The following is a 14705-nucleotide window of genomic DNA, read 5'->3' on the forward strand; positions in this document are numbered from 1 at the left end:
TATGACCCAGGGGATCCTGACCTTGTTCTTGATCACAAGCAGTGGAACATAGGAAGTCAATAGTAGTGCAAACCAGTATATATGCGGTTTACTTAATTAAAGGACAAAACAAAATTCCACTGACTCTTAAAACCACCTGTGAAGTACTATTATTGATAGAAGTAGGTTCAAATATGGGACATGCTAGCTCCCATTTATCTGAAGCCTATACATTCTAATAGCCATGCAGCCATTTATATATCCTCTACATTTCATATACTTCAATGCTTGATATAAAATACACAAATCAAGGAAACCACCTCATCACTGCCTTAACCTGTCAGTTACTCAGTTTCCAGTAAAAAATTCATAATGAAATTATTACACTGAATTTTGGTAATACAGTTTAAAAAACAATTTTTAGAGGTATACTTTATATACAATAAGTGAATACATATTTCAGGTTTGACACCAGTTTTGGAAAATGTGTACACCTATGTAAACTTCTAATCCCAATCAAGATGTAGGACATTTTTATCATGCTAGAAAGTTCCCCCCTCTGCCAGTCAACCTCCTATACCTGGTACCAGGCAACTAGTGAGATCTGTTACTAGAAACGAGTTTTTACCTGTTTCTAAATTGCATATAAACAAGACTGTACTATACAGATTTTTGTGTCTGGCTTTTGTTCATTTTTTTAATGATTAATCCAGTTGCATGTATCAGTCATTCATTCCTTTTTCTTTCTAAGTAGTATGCTATCATAAATCACAATGATTGCCCATCAATCTGTTGATGGATATTTTTCTTTGCAGTTGGCTGTTAATTACTTCAGGCGTACTATAAGGCGTGATATTCTGGGATCTCCGTTGAATGTGTTGGATATTCAGTGAGCTCCGTCCACTTTGGCTTCCCTCAACCCTGTGTGAGCTCTGGGAATTGCTGAACTCCCCACTCATTCTTTGCTCAGTCTCTAGGTTTCACTATTAAGCAGGCAAAATTTAGTACTCAGCTCAAAAGCCAAACGAGCACGTGAGGAGATTGGTGATCATTTGGTAGCTGTTTTCCCAGGTAGTTTGATCCATTACGTTCCAACCACTTATACTTCCCTCTATCTCAATCTCTGTCTCTCCAACTCAGCAAAACCACTGTGCTTGAATTTTACCTCAGTACCTTCTGAAAGACCTGACTTACAACAGAAATTGGCGCAAGTATAGGGCTTGCCTTGTCTCCCCTTTTAGGGCTCCATCCCATACTTCTGCTGCGCAATCTCTTGACAACAGTTGTTTCACATTTTTGTCCAATTTTCTAGTTCTTTATGGCAGGATGGCAAGTTCAGCCTCAGGTACGTCATCATTACCAGAAACAAATTATCTAATTTTTAAGTCTTTATTATTTTTCTTAGCATACCTCATAACAATATGAAGAGAATCCTTTTGGTAAGAACTGAAAGTTTTGATGTAAGTTAAGGGTGCCTTTGGCATCTCCACCTTGTGTCCCTTTCACTTGCATCCCATGCATGGTTTTGTTCTACCCTTTCCCTATCAAAATCTCTAGAAAAGATCTAACAAACTCAGCACACAATTATGTATAAATAAGGAAGGTTCACTATGGTATTGCTTGTATCTCAAAATTGGCAAAAGCATAAATATTCCTCAGTAGGTAGGGATTAGATAAAATATGGTTTATATAATAGTAAACAGCTGGTTAAAAAAACCTAGTAGATTTACATGAATACCACCAGTGAAAAAAGTAAGTTGCAGGGCAATATGTATAAATATTTAAAAGAAATCCACAAAACCTATATATTTCAAAATTTATATTTTTATGGCCAAGTATACACTACTAAGATAAATTAAAAATATATAAATCTTCAACTTACCATGGAGTTATGTCCCAGTAAACCCATCATTAGTTGAAATTATAGTTGACTCTTGAACACAGAGGTTGGGGTGCTAACCCCTTTAGTCGAAAATTCACATATACATTCTGTCTCCCCAAAAACTTAACTATTAATAATCTGTAGACAGGAAGCCTCACTATGGACATAGTTGATTAACACAAATTTTATGTGTTATATGTATTATATACTGTATTCTTAAAATAAGCTAGAGAAAAAATGTTCAGAAAAATCTAAGGACAAAAAAATAGAATTACTGTACTATAATATAAAAAATCCACATATACATGGACCCATGCATGCAGTTCAAATCCCTGTTGTTCAAGGGCCAACTGTATTGTAAGTCAAAAATGCATTTAATATACCTAACCTACCAGACATCATAGTTTATTTAGCCTAGCCCACAATAAATGTGCTTATAACACTAATGCTAGCCTGCACTTGAGCAAAATCACCTAACACAAGCCTATTTTATAATAAAATGCAGAATATCTTAAGTAATTTATTGAACACTGAAAGAAAATGAAAAACAGAATGGCTGTATGGGTTCAGGATGGTTGGTTGTAAATGGGTCACTTTACCCTCCTGATTGCACGGGTAACTGGAAGCTGTAGCTCACTTGCTACCCAGCAACACGAGAGTATATTGCATATCAGGCCAGGAAAAGGTCAAAATTCAAAATCTAAAGTACAATTTCTACTGAGTATGTATCACTTTTGGCAGTACAATAAAGTAAAAAAAAAAAATCTTAAGTCAAAACATCATAAATTAGGGGCCTTCTGTGTATACACACACACACACGTATTTATGCTTATTCTTTCAAGTGATACTTGTACTTTTTAAGAACACTGTCCATCACGATACAGGTTAGGAAGAGCTTTGTTGAATTAGAAAATTTTTTTTTTGCCTTTGGTAGTGTAGAAACAAGACCTAAACTCCAGTCTACATAGGAGGTTCTACATCTTTGTATAGTACAAGTAAATGACTGCAATTAGCGGTATTGTCACCAGATCTCTGGATAACTAAAATATTTGTCTAGCTAAGAATTCCTTTCTTTAGATAAATGTAAAGTACAACACATTTTTGTTATGGGTCCAAAATTCAGAACCTGACCTTTCTGGTATAAGGCAAGAAATAGAACAGAAATTTTCTAACTCAAAATGTAGTTATTGTCTGGGATTAACCTTTTGGTTATCACTAAATTGGAAAGTCAAGCCAGAAAAGAGAAAGAAAACCCAGAGCAATATTATAATATTAATATATTAAACTGTAGTTTAAAATATAGAAAGAACTCCATTAAACTCATTTATAATAAATGTTAGCAAATTACCAAAAATGGAAACCCTAATACTGTGCCTTAGTTTATTACTTCTTATAACCAAAGCTTTAAATGGTTAGATTACTTTTCCTTTTCATACTTTTGTAAATCTGTCATGCCAACCTGAGTGAATTTGTGAAACTGAATAAGAATATATGAATATGTTTATAATGAATACCACATAGAAATTTTTACTTTGGCTCTAATCTGAATTTTCTCAGCGCCTCAGAACTAACTTTAAGGGCTAAATTTTAAGGCATTAAAAACCCTTAAATCATTCTTGTTTTTCCTCTTTACGTCAGAGGTTTACTCCCTGATGTATGATAAAAACTAATCTCAGGGCTGGACAAAAGAATCAAGCCTCTAGTTCTTAACTATACTTACTGAGGTCTAGTTAAGTGCCTCCTTTATAGTACAAGCAACAAATGTAATTGCCTCCTGGCCCGCGGGTGTCCATTTAACAAAAAGAGGCTTTGTGAACCAACCCACAGGTGTTACTTTTCTGGATTCAAGTGAAATCTGATGCAAGAGTCCACGATATCAGATAACACATTTAGTAAACTGCAATCAAACTCATTTATTTAAGCAAAAAATATCTAATTAAGAAAAACTTGCGACTGAAGAATAAGATATTTGTATGTCTGACCTTTCAAAAATTTCAAAAACCAGAAGATCCTAATAACAGGTTGATTTTTTTTTAAATTAACCTTTTGTTTGCCAGATATTTTATAATTTACAACCAACAAAGGTAGGGTGTGCGCCGGCCCTGCTACTACTCATGCCTCTTTAATGTTTCTAAAATGACTGTGAATGAAAAGGAAACAGTAGTTATGCAACAAAAATCATAAAGCCAAGAAGAGGGGCAAAGAATTTGGAATCCTTTTTTTGACATGATTATTTTTCCTTTTCCTGAATTATAAAGGAAAAGGAGAGGGACACACATTTTATGAAAGCAATCAAAGCCTTGTTTCTTTTTGGCAAAAGCAAATGGGGGTAATATATCAGTAACACTTTAATCTTAAGAGTATTTCATTTTCCACACATATTTTAAAGATTTTGTTTTGGGCCTCATGGAATGAAAAATGTGAAATATAAAAATGCATAATTTCCCTACCCTGGAAAAAAGTCCATATGATGAATGTAAATTTCATTTTACATGTCATTCTAACAATTAATGCCCATAAAGTTGTTTATGTTATTATCTTCCAGGTAATCTTGCAGGATCAAGTCAAATTACTATACCATTCTGTGGCTAATACATAGTCTGCTTTATCATGACTTACATAACCAAAATGCAGCCATGGTAAAATGCTGTGCACACAAACTACTGGAGAGAATAATTGGAAAATGAAATAATTTATTATATAGTTCTAAAAGATCTTCATAAAACTGGTATTAGTATGATTCATGCAAAAACAAAATTAGAAAACACCATTACAGTCAATAACCGTTGGGAGTTTACTCTTCTTATAACACCAATAGAAGCTAAAAACAAAGACATATATGTCAAAAAGGGATGCACTGAATCCTCCTAGAGGCAATCAAGTAGAAGAAGTTTTGATAACATAAGGCAGAGAAAACGCTACTAGTCTTTAAAAATATGGAAATGTCAAGTGTCAGTTATGAGTATCTTTGAAAGCAAAACTCAAGGAACAGTTTCACTAACATTCTATTTTCACTGACATTCTCCTTGTCACAACTTCTTGACCACATTTGTCGAGGATATCTGCAGTCCTGAAGGTGGTACTCTCAAATGCTAGATGCATGACAAAGGGATTAACATAGGATGAGGCATGGAACACTGATTATTTCAGTGGGTGCTATTTCTGTGTGGTCCTGATTCTTTTTCTTCCCATTTAAATTAGGACCTATTACTCTCATATCTGCATCATTCATGGGGACTATTATTGTCCTTGCCTACTTAAAAATGGTGCCACCTTGGGTTTATTAGCCAATTATCACCAAAGAAGAATTTCACGGAAGTTCCAATAGGCTGCAGCTCTGGCACTATAGTTTTGGTACTAGCCACGATGTGAATTCAGTATTATTAAAAAAGTACATTAATTGTAAACAGACTGCCATATTAATTATGTAGAAAAGACTACCATATTTATTCATTTAATAGGCATTGCAAGCATTATGTTTATTAAATATCAAATATTTAGGCTCTTCCTTATGAAGCATTCACTTCTTCACAACTCTCTACCAACTAGTTAGAAGGTATATGGAAGGGGAATGTGTTGGGACTGAAGCCAACAAATATGCCTTTCCATCACAGCCATCTAATATTAATGTACCCATCCTATAGTATTTTCTCCCTAGGATAATGGATTATTTTGCTCTGAGTTTCTTTTGTTCTATTTCTAATATAATTTGCCTGTTTTATTTTTGGATGGGTACTTAAAAGAAGCATCTTATATTTTAATTTCAAGACTATCTCTAACTTCATTTTAATATAGCCTAATGTACACTCTGGTTCTCAAATCCCGAAAGATGAGCTTAACTTAATGAAACATAAGGTATTTCAGAGAGTAGTAAATTGTAGTGGTAGGTATGTAAATAATGAGTTTTCTCATGCTCTCAGAAAAAGTCTAACCAGTGTAAAATCAGTTACATACCATATCTAATATTATGTTTCCATGAAAATTTTGATTCTTGAGACTTCAGATAATTCTTCTCAAAGTCAAAACTCATCCTTATATGGATTTATTCCTATAGATGAATGAATGTAGCTCTTTTCAATTTCCTACATCTCCTATACATAGTTGCTTCATAAAGAGATTGGCTAGAAAACTGATTTAACACTTGAAATGGTACTAGATAATAAAAGATCTGGGGTAGAAAGAGTCCATACTCTAATGAAGAAATAATTACAATAAAATATGTAGATCTGTTTTTATTTGATATTACTAATGCCTTAAAAAAACAAAACAGGATTATGTTGCAGGTTTTCAGCAGTTACTTCTTCTACCTGTGTTTTATTCATCAAAACCACAACTCTCATGCACCATACCCTGGAAGTTACTTAGAATGAAATCTAGCTTTGTGAATATAAATTTCCAAGTTAGGCAAGTGGATGACATATATTTTGTTTTTTTGCAATGATGTAAGAGAATACAAAGAGAATAGCTGAAGATTTTTTAAAAATATCATTGATCCAGATCTGAGGGCTGAGCACCAGAACGTTGTTTTAACTAAGAGACTGTGAAAACAAATTATGGACATCAAGGAGGCAATAGTACAGCATCCAAATGTCATTCTGGAAAAAGCACTTGTCTTTTTTCCCACCTCTTATAAAATTTAGTGTTTCTTAGGCTTATTAGATACGCTGTATCTTCTCTCCATTTCCCAAATTAACATCTCTCCCAGAATCTCATGTACCACTTACTCCTATTGCTAAAGCCTGAAACCTGGCTCAGTTTTAAGCTCTTCAATTCCATTTCTTCCAGCATTCAATTCTGTCTAGATAATCTTTCTCCAAACTTTGTACTTCTTTCCATTCTTAATGTTATCTTAATTATGTCCAATAGCCTCCAAACGTCCTCTCCTACTAGGAGTTTCTCCTAGTCCAAACCTTCCTCTATTAGTCTATACTAATATCAGAGTGATCTTTTATTTTTTTCTTTTAGAAGAATTTAATAACATTGGTTTTTTTTATAAGATATATATATGTATTTATTATTTTTAAAAGTTTTTATTTTAAGGGTGATTTTTTAAAAAACTAAGTCTGATAATGTTATTTCCCTGCTTGAGACAAAGAAGGAACTGAGTCCTGTTTACCTTTTCATTTTTATGTCTCTTCACTACCCACCCCTCCCCACTTTATGTTCCGGACATGAGAACTTCCTATTGGCAGCTGCCCAAAGCACAATGCTATACTCTCCCTTCTAGACCTTATGAATATGCTGTGTGCTTTGATCAACTCCTACTTAATCCTTTAGAATTTCAAGTCAGGTTTTACCTTCCCAGTCTGGAAAAACTTTATTGACCCCAGTCTGGATAAATAATGTTTTGTGTCTTATAGCACCGTGTATATAATTTATTGCATCATATTATAACATGATGGATTATATCATATGGCTCCTCCAACTTGGCTACAAGCTTCCAAAGCTGTACTGTCCATCATGGTATCTGCCAGTAATACATGTGGCCATTTAATTCTACATATTATATAAAATTCAAGTTCAGTTCCTCAGACACACCAGCCATATGTCCTGCGCTCAGCAGCCACAGATGCCTAGTGGTTATCATACTGGACAGCGCAGATACCGAATATCCCGTTTTTGCAGAAAGGTCTATGGTATAGCACTACAGGCAGAGACTTACCTATTCTCACATGCTTCTGGCCCTTAAGTGAGTGCTCAGTGTTTGTGGAATTAACAAATGCATGAATAAATAAAAGGAAAGTTGTGAAGTTAATGTCTGGTGAATTTTGCTCACCCCCCACGGCTTGCTGAGCGGCATTTAAGTCTTCTCTTCCACCCTCTGTTTCTGCCCTCTATGTTCATTGGCTCTAGCTGCTCCTGAGCACAGCGTCATTGAAGATGCTAAGTGCTGGGATCAGTTTGGGGTTGGGTACATTTGCACCCAGCGTCAGAAGTCCACAATCTATGTCACTTACACCTACTTTCACTTTTACATAGGAAGTCAGATCAAATTTCAAGTCTCTTCAGATGATAGAAAGTTTCTCTAATCCTTCCTGATTGAGAGATTCATACACACAATGTACAGGAAGTAGGTCAGAATCTTAAGTTTCATTTTAAAATTTTAAATTGCTCACCCTACAGTTTTAAGGAAAAAACTGTTGGTCCTTCATGTGTAAGGATGCAGGCACTAACTATGTTTCCTACTCTTTTTTTTTTTTTAAATAGGGGGAGGTAGGGAGGAGCAGAGGGAGAGGGAGAGAGAATCTTAAGTAGGCTCTATGTCCAGTGTAGAGCCGGATGTGAGGCCCCATCTCCCAACCTTGTAATCATGGCCTACGCCAAAACCAAGAGTCAGATTTTTAACGACTGAGCCACCAGGTGCCCTGCCTGATTCCTACATTCTTACAATAGTTATGAAAATTCTAATGCAAGAGGAAAGCACTCATAGGAGTAGGTCAGCAGTACAGTGGCTTGTAATGCCAACAGTTTCTTACTAATTTATAATCTTATAAATTAAACTTATAAACTGTATGCATACCTACCTTTTTAAAAAAGATTTATTTATTTGAGAGAGAGCATGAGCAGGTGGTGTTGAGGGAGACGGGAGAGAGAATGCCAAGCACTACCCACTGAGCATGGAGCCCAACGTGCGGCTCGATCCCACAACCCTGATATCGTGACCTGAGCCAAAATCAAGAGCAGACACTTAACCAACCGAGCCACCCAGGCACCCCATGCATACCTACTTTTACATTTGTTATTCCTCTTTTCTCTTCTTATTTTAGGTAGATGACAGTTTAGTACAGTGAGAATGCTTTCATGTGCTAACATTAAATGAGGCATGGAAACCCACAGAATTTTAACTACTCAAAGCAGTAACACAATAACTTCATTTAGTTGCTTCTTTCTTTTTTTTTTTTTTAATTTTTTTTTAATTTTTATTTATTTATGATAGTCACAGAGAGAGAGAGAGAGAGAGAGAGAGAGAAGCAGGCTCCATGCACTGGGAGCCTGATGTGGGATTCGATCCCGGGTCTCCAGGGCCCAGGCGATCACGCCCTGGGCCAAAGGCAGGCGCCAAACCGCTGCGCCACCCAGGGATCCCTAGTTGCTTATTTCAAAAGACATCTGAACATACTCTACATACATATTCCAGCAGACCACTGTATCAGATTAGGAAGCTACATGACACTTGGAATATATTCTCTTTACTGCCATGAGGAAGAGTCTGTTTCAGACACTTACACTGAGCAGCAGCATTATAATTTCGTCTTCTTAATATCTCCTTTAGGCAACCTTAAAGTAAAGAGGTCTCCTATAACTTTCAGACAAATAAGCATAAGTATTTTCATTTTACTAAATTACATAATTGCCCTCCTCGACTCACAGCAGTGGCACTGATTTTCCAATTTTGAATGGTTAAAATATACTTAGGTGAACAAAAGTTTCAGGAATACTTCCTACTTTTTCAGCAGAAATGCTGATTTTTTGCATTTGTATATGAATACATATATTCAGACATATTAATAAGGTAAAACATATTCTACAAAATAAGATTCTATAAACTACATGTTATTGTTAAAATATGATTAAAGGAGCAGCTGGGTGGCTCAGTGGTTGAGCATCTGCTTTGGCTCAGGTTGTGATCCCAGCGTCCTGGGATCAAGTCCCGCATCAGGCTCCTTGCAGGGAGCTTGCTTCTCCCTCTGCCTATGTCTCTGTCTCTCTCTGTCTCTCATGGATAAATAAATAAAATCTTTAAAAAAAAAAAAAGATTAAATTATTCTGAAAATGTTCAGAGAACACATCAGAAAATTCTTAAGTTGTGGAGGCCTCAAGGATGATTATTTAATGTTAAATATCAGAAGAAAAACACCTCAGAATCATAAACAATAAGTCAAATTTATCTTCAGAATTGTGTTAGCTATAGGATGAAAAAGTCACGTCATCTCCGCAGTGAACCTCACTTTAGCAAAAAAGTAAACATATTTCCTCCACATCAGCTGCAATCAAGGCATTAGCAGTATGCCATGATTGATTATCCTGGGACCCGTTGCTGAGAAATGGATGTGTAGCACAGGTTTTTATCACTACAGTCTGCAAAAAGCAAGTCCCTTGTTTAGATATCCTAGTTGTAATGAGTGACATTATTAGGTAGTTCTTCTATTTAAATGACATAGGATTTAGTGTATCAGCAGCTTATAATAAACAAGCCCTTTCAATCTGATGACTCTTTTCCCTACACATAAGTACTTTTTGTGTTTATAATTCAAGTGGTAATAGAAGACCATATGGTTGTGACTTTTAGCTAAAGTAAATGACATTTAAACAAACAGAAAAACAGCATTAGGATATTCATGGATTTGAACTATAACCTAAATACACAGTACACATTAAGGGGCTATTAGTGTTACTATATGCACTGACCATTTTCTAATGCTGTCCAATTAGTGAGTTTTTCAGTTTGCTAATCAGTTTTTCAAAAATATTTTCTAACACACTGTCAAACACCTTTATCACTGGCAAATTGCCCCATTTACAACTTTTCCTTTTAAAAACACTGTACCACCAATATATCCTGAGAACATTTAGACAGTTCTTTTTGAAATGTAAAACTGCTTCTATTGCTTCCATCCCTGCCAATAACAATAATGATGTTATAATTAACCTATATATATAGATTTTAAAAATGAAAAATTTAAGAAAATGCAAATAGTACAAGAGAGCAGTTCAGAAGTTATTTCAAGAAAAAAAGATATGAATTTGTCTTGCACCCCAGTGGTTGCAGCGATGGTGGCAAGATGTGGTCTAATTCTGATTGTATTTAAAAGATATGGTCACCATGATTTGCTAATGGATTAGATGCACAGTGCAAGAAGAAAAAAGGCAAGAAGGACTCCCAAGATTTATAACCTGAGCAAGCAGAAGGATGGAGTTGCTGTTGCTGCAGTGCGGATATGTGTGGGAGGAGCCAGTTTGAGAAAGATCAGGAGTTCGGTTTTGGACATGTTAAGTTGGAAGTACATGTTATGTACTATGGTGGAGATAGTAGGCAGACTATTAGATATAGGATTCTGGAGTTCGGGAAACAGGTTGTGGCTGACATAAATTTGGGAGTTAGGTAGTATTTAAAACCATGAGACAGGATGAGGCCACCTAATGGGTCAATGTATATGAATGAGAGAAGTTTAAAATATGAACCCTTAGTTACTCTAATGTTGAGAGGAACCAACAAAGGAATCTTAGAAGAAACAAAAAAATAGGCAGAAAACCCAGAGTGTGCAGTCCCCAAAACTAAGTGAAACTAGGTTTTGAGAACAAATATTTCAAATACTAACAAAAGATCAAGTAATATGAGGACTAAAGTTGACTGATGGATAGGAACAGTGGGTACCCGACAAGAAGGGTTTCAGTGAAGTCAAAACCTAACAGAGATGAACTCAAGAAAGAATGTGAAGTTCAGGGCAGGGTCAGTAAGCAGATACAATTCTTTCCTATAGGAAGATGTGGTGTCAAAGGAGTTTGTTTAAATGGGAAGTTTTATAGCACCTTTCTTTGCTGACAGGAACTTACTATATTGCAAAATGCCTAACCTGTACTACCCTAGTGACACTATGGATTAAAGTCATAGCCCTGAACTATAGCACAATATTACCTTCAGAAAAATTATAAAGTGTTCTCTTCATCTTTTCATGAACTTTATAGCAAAATTTCACCATGTTTCCTGAGCCCTGGGCCTATTTTCCATAGGAAAATTGAAACTACATTATACAGGCTTTTATACTGCACTTTGCCTACTGTGCAAATCGACAGGATAATGACCATTTTATGTATTTCCTATTTGCTAAATGCTTCTGCTTCCAACTAAATTATTTTTGGCAAATTAATGGCTTTTAACTTAAAACTGAGGAATTCTTACAGTATAGAAAGGCAAGTTATTCAAGATGTTTGAGCTGAGTATAATGTTTCTTTTGAAAGTCACAAATTAAGCTCATATCCTAGTAGCCAATACTTAGCCCATAACCCAAGATAAGAATTATTGGCCTCAATACCATTGAAACGAGCAAAACCCATTGCAATAGCACCTGATAAGGACTGCTTAGTTTCCAAATGCTTAATGTAAAAAATAAATCATGGTTTTTAAGTGTTGCTGCCACATGGACTTTTAGAACTCCAGAATGAATAAAATGGTTCCACATCACTTAACCAATGATCGGTTTATATTCTTTTTTGCCAACTTAGGAACAATGCTATTTCTTTCATATGCTAAATTCTATGTTCTAAGTTCCAAATGACAATTTTGGTGTTTTGCTTTCTGAAGCACCTACTTAGGAGAATAATTTTTTTTTTAGGAGCGGGAGGAGGACCTGGAATTCAAAACACATTTAATATTCATCTTTACCAAGCAACTCAGTCAAGATCTGAATAGTAATGTCTTCATCATAAATAACAATGATTTTTCTAAGAGGATACATAGGTAAGGGAAAGAAACCTATTTCATAAAATATATGAAAGCACCAGTGTGCTTCAGAGATAGCTGAAAAAGGGAACCCTCTAGAGGGGGAGACCCTGCAAAGGTTTGGATATCTCTTCAGAATGCTCCAAACTTGGATGAATTTTTGTTATAAATCACCTTGATTAATGGAACACATTTGCTAAAGTGGTTCTGTAATAACTACACAATTCTTATTGCTCAAAAACCCAGCCTAGAAAAACTGGTGGAGGCAGAAAAGCCTTCAAAAAATCACTGGCTTTTCTTTTAGGACCAATACTGTCCCTGATCAGAAATAGTTCCTTTTCTTTTTAAAAAATAATGAAAACAAATATATTTTAAGGGAAGTACAATTTGATGAGATGGGAGCATAAATAATAATAATAATCGAGTAGAGGATATTTTGGGAGAGGTAGTAGTAGCATGGTAAAGAGTACAAATTCTGGATGGAGCCAGGTCACTTGTGTTTGAATTATAACTTTTTCTCACTAACTGTTTGAAGCTGGACAGTCTATTTAACCTTCTGTTGTCCAGTTTTCCCATCTGTCAAATACTACTATTACTACGTATCTCAGTGGATTGCTGTTGTGATGATGATAAATAAATTAACCTTTGTGAAGAGTTTCAACAGTATCTGGTACCAATGAAGCATATAAGTGTTGGCCAATAGTATTACAATTATGTCAGTCACTTGTAAACATGTAAACCCAAGTGAACGGAATATATCTAGAACAATATGGCAGTGTCTTAATTTATCCACTCACTGAACATAAAAACTAGATGAATATTTTCCTTAAAAACAGAATATTCAAAAAAATTTACATCTTGTAATCCTTTGTCTTATCAGATTACTTAGCAAATATCTAATCCCCTGATATTCTTCTAATAACTCTTAAAAAGAAAACAAGAATTGTGTGGTGTTTAAGTACACAGATAGTAGGTGCTATATCATTTATATGTTTTGTTATTCTATTGACAAAATTATTTCTGGTATCAAGCATATGCTTGTTACTAAAATAACTTAAAAGTGATAGAATGTCTCATGAAATGTTGAGAGTCATATGAAGGTGAAACCATTATGTAAAAATCTGTCATTTTTGAAAAATAACAGGATATAGTGTCCATGATAAAGGTCACAGAAAAAATAGGTTACCTGATACCACACTACAACCTTCAACATTATCATCATCAGCTAACAGTTACTAGTATGTTTAGCACTGTGGTAATAAACATTAAAAACATTTGCACTGCTGAACCATAGTCTATTATGGATGGTACATAAATAATAGATTTAATAATCTATTGATCAGACTTAAAAGGCAATCAGAGGCTATTATAGTTCAAAATAAATACACAATGATCGAGACAATTTAACTCAATTATTTGCTTATGTTGGGGACGAAGATAAAGTTAGTTAATAGGTGTAACAGCTACATCAATAATTTGAGAGTGACAGAAAACTTAAAGAAAAGTAAAAAAATAAGATATAAAATTATTAAAGTAAGACAAATATACACAGTAAACAAAAGCCCACCCTCCCGGGTCACGGCAGCTGTGTGATTGGTGAGAGAAGCTAACATTACGTCTGCTCTTCACTCCTCCATCCTGCCACTCTTGCTCTCTTTTTCTAACTGGATAGTCAAGTTGACTAGACCAAGGTATAATTTCTATCCTAAAAATTAGAGTAGGATTTAAAAAAACTAAACTGTAGACTTTGATTCTACCATATTTGCCACTAACAAGTCAGTGGAAAAATTTTCTAAGCCAGGATCCCGTTGGCATTTAGCTGGCACGTCTCCTTTGTCTTCTCCAATCTGACAATTTGTATCTTTCCTTATTTATCATAATCTTGACATTTTTGAAGAGTATTAGTCAGCTATGTTGCAGGATGACACTTAGGATTTTTCTGATGTTTTCTCATGATTAGACTGAGGTTTCATTTACTTTTGTAGAAATGCCACAAAAGTGAGAATACCCTTCCTAGTGCTTCATTTCAGGGGCTACCTTATGTTGATATGTCTTTTTATTGGTGAAACTAACTTCGATCACTCAATTAAGGTGGTGTCTGCCAGTTTTTCTTCTACTACTATTTGTCCCTTTGTAATAAATATCTCAGATACTTTGAAACTGTGCAAATAAACTTTTCTTAAACTTTGACCAATATTTTGACATCCACTGGAGAATCTTGCCTGCAACAATTATTATTGAGATAGTTATATAGAGTTTTAAAAGAAACTAAAATATATAAAATATAACAGCCAAACTGTTCTTGATACAAACATACTTAAATTCTACTGAATGCAGCATATTAACTTATATTCAAGATGTGAACTGCAGTTATTTTCTTTTGTCAGTGTGTTCAGTTGATGT

The 14705-nt window shown here is 34.9% G+C and overlaps 2 protein-coding genes across 10 annotated transcripts in view; one reads left to right on the forward strand and one right to left on the reverse strand.

Moving 5' to 3' along the window:
* The window catches only part of DNAJC24 (DnaJ heat shock protein family (Hsp40) member C24), a 96484-nt gene that overhangs the window by 65601 nt on the left and 16178 nt on the right, over positions 1 to 14705 (forward strand). For 2 of the 3 annotated variants that reach the window (XR_012013945.1, XM_072791003.1), the window contains one exon: positions 12196 to 14492. Coding sequence is in view for 2 of the 3 variants with exons in the window: in XM_072791003.1 (XP_072647104.1) it covers positions 12196 to 12272 (77 nt within the window). In the remaining variant the exon portion in view is untranslated. Of the gene's footprint in view, positions 1 to 12195; positions 14493 to 14705 lie in introns of those variants that run through there. The other variant, XM_072791004.1, reaches the window with a different exon arrangement.
* IMMP1L (inner mitochondrial membrane peptidase subunit 1) overlaps positions 1 to 14705 on the reverse strand; it is an 82830-nt gene that overhangs the window by 4442 nt on the left and 63683 nt on the right. The window lies entirely within an intron of this gene.

This window comes from Canis lupus, chromosome 21, assembly GCF_048164855.1.
Source record: "Canis lupus baileyi chromosome 21, mCanLup2.hap1, whole genome shotgun sequence".
Taxonomy (NCBI): domain Eukaryota; kingdom Metazoa; phylum Chordata; class Mammalia; order Carnivora; family Canidae; genus Canis; species Canis lupus.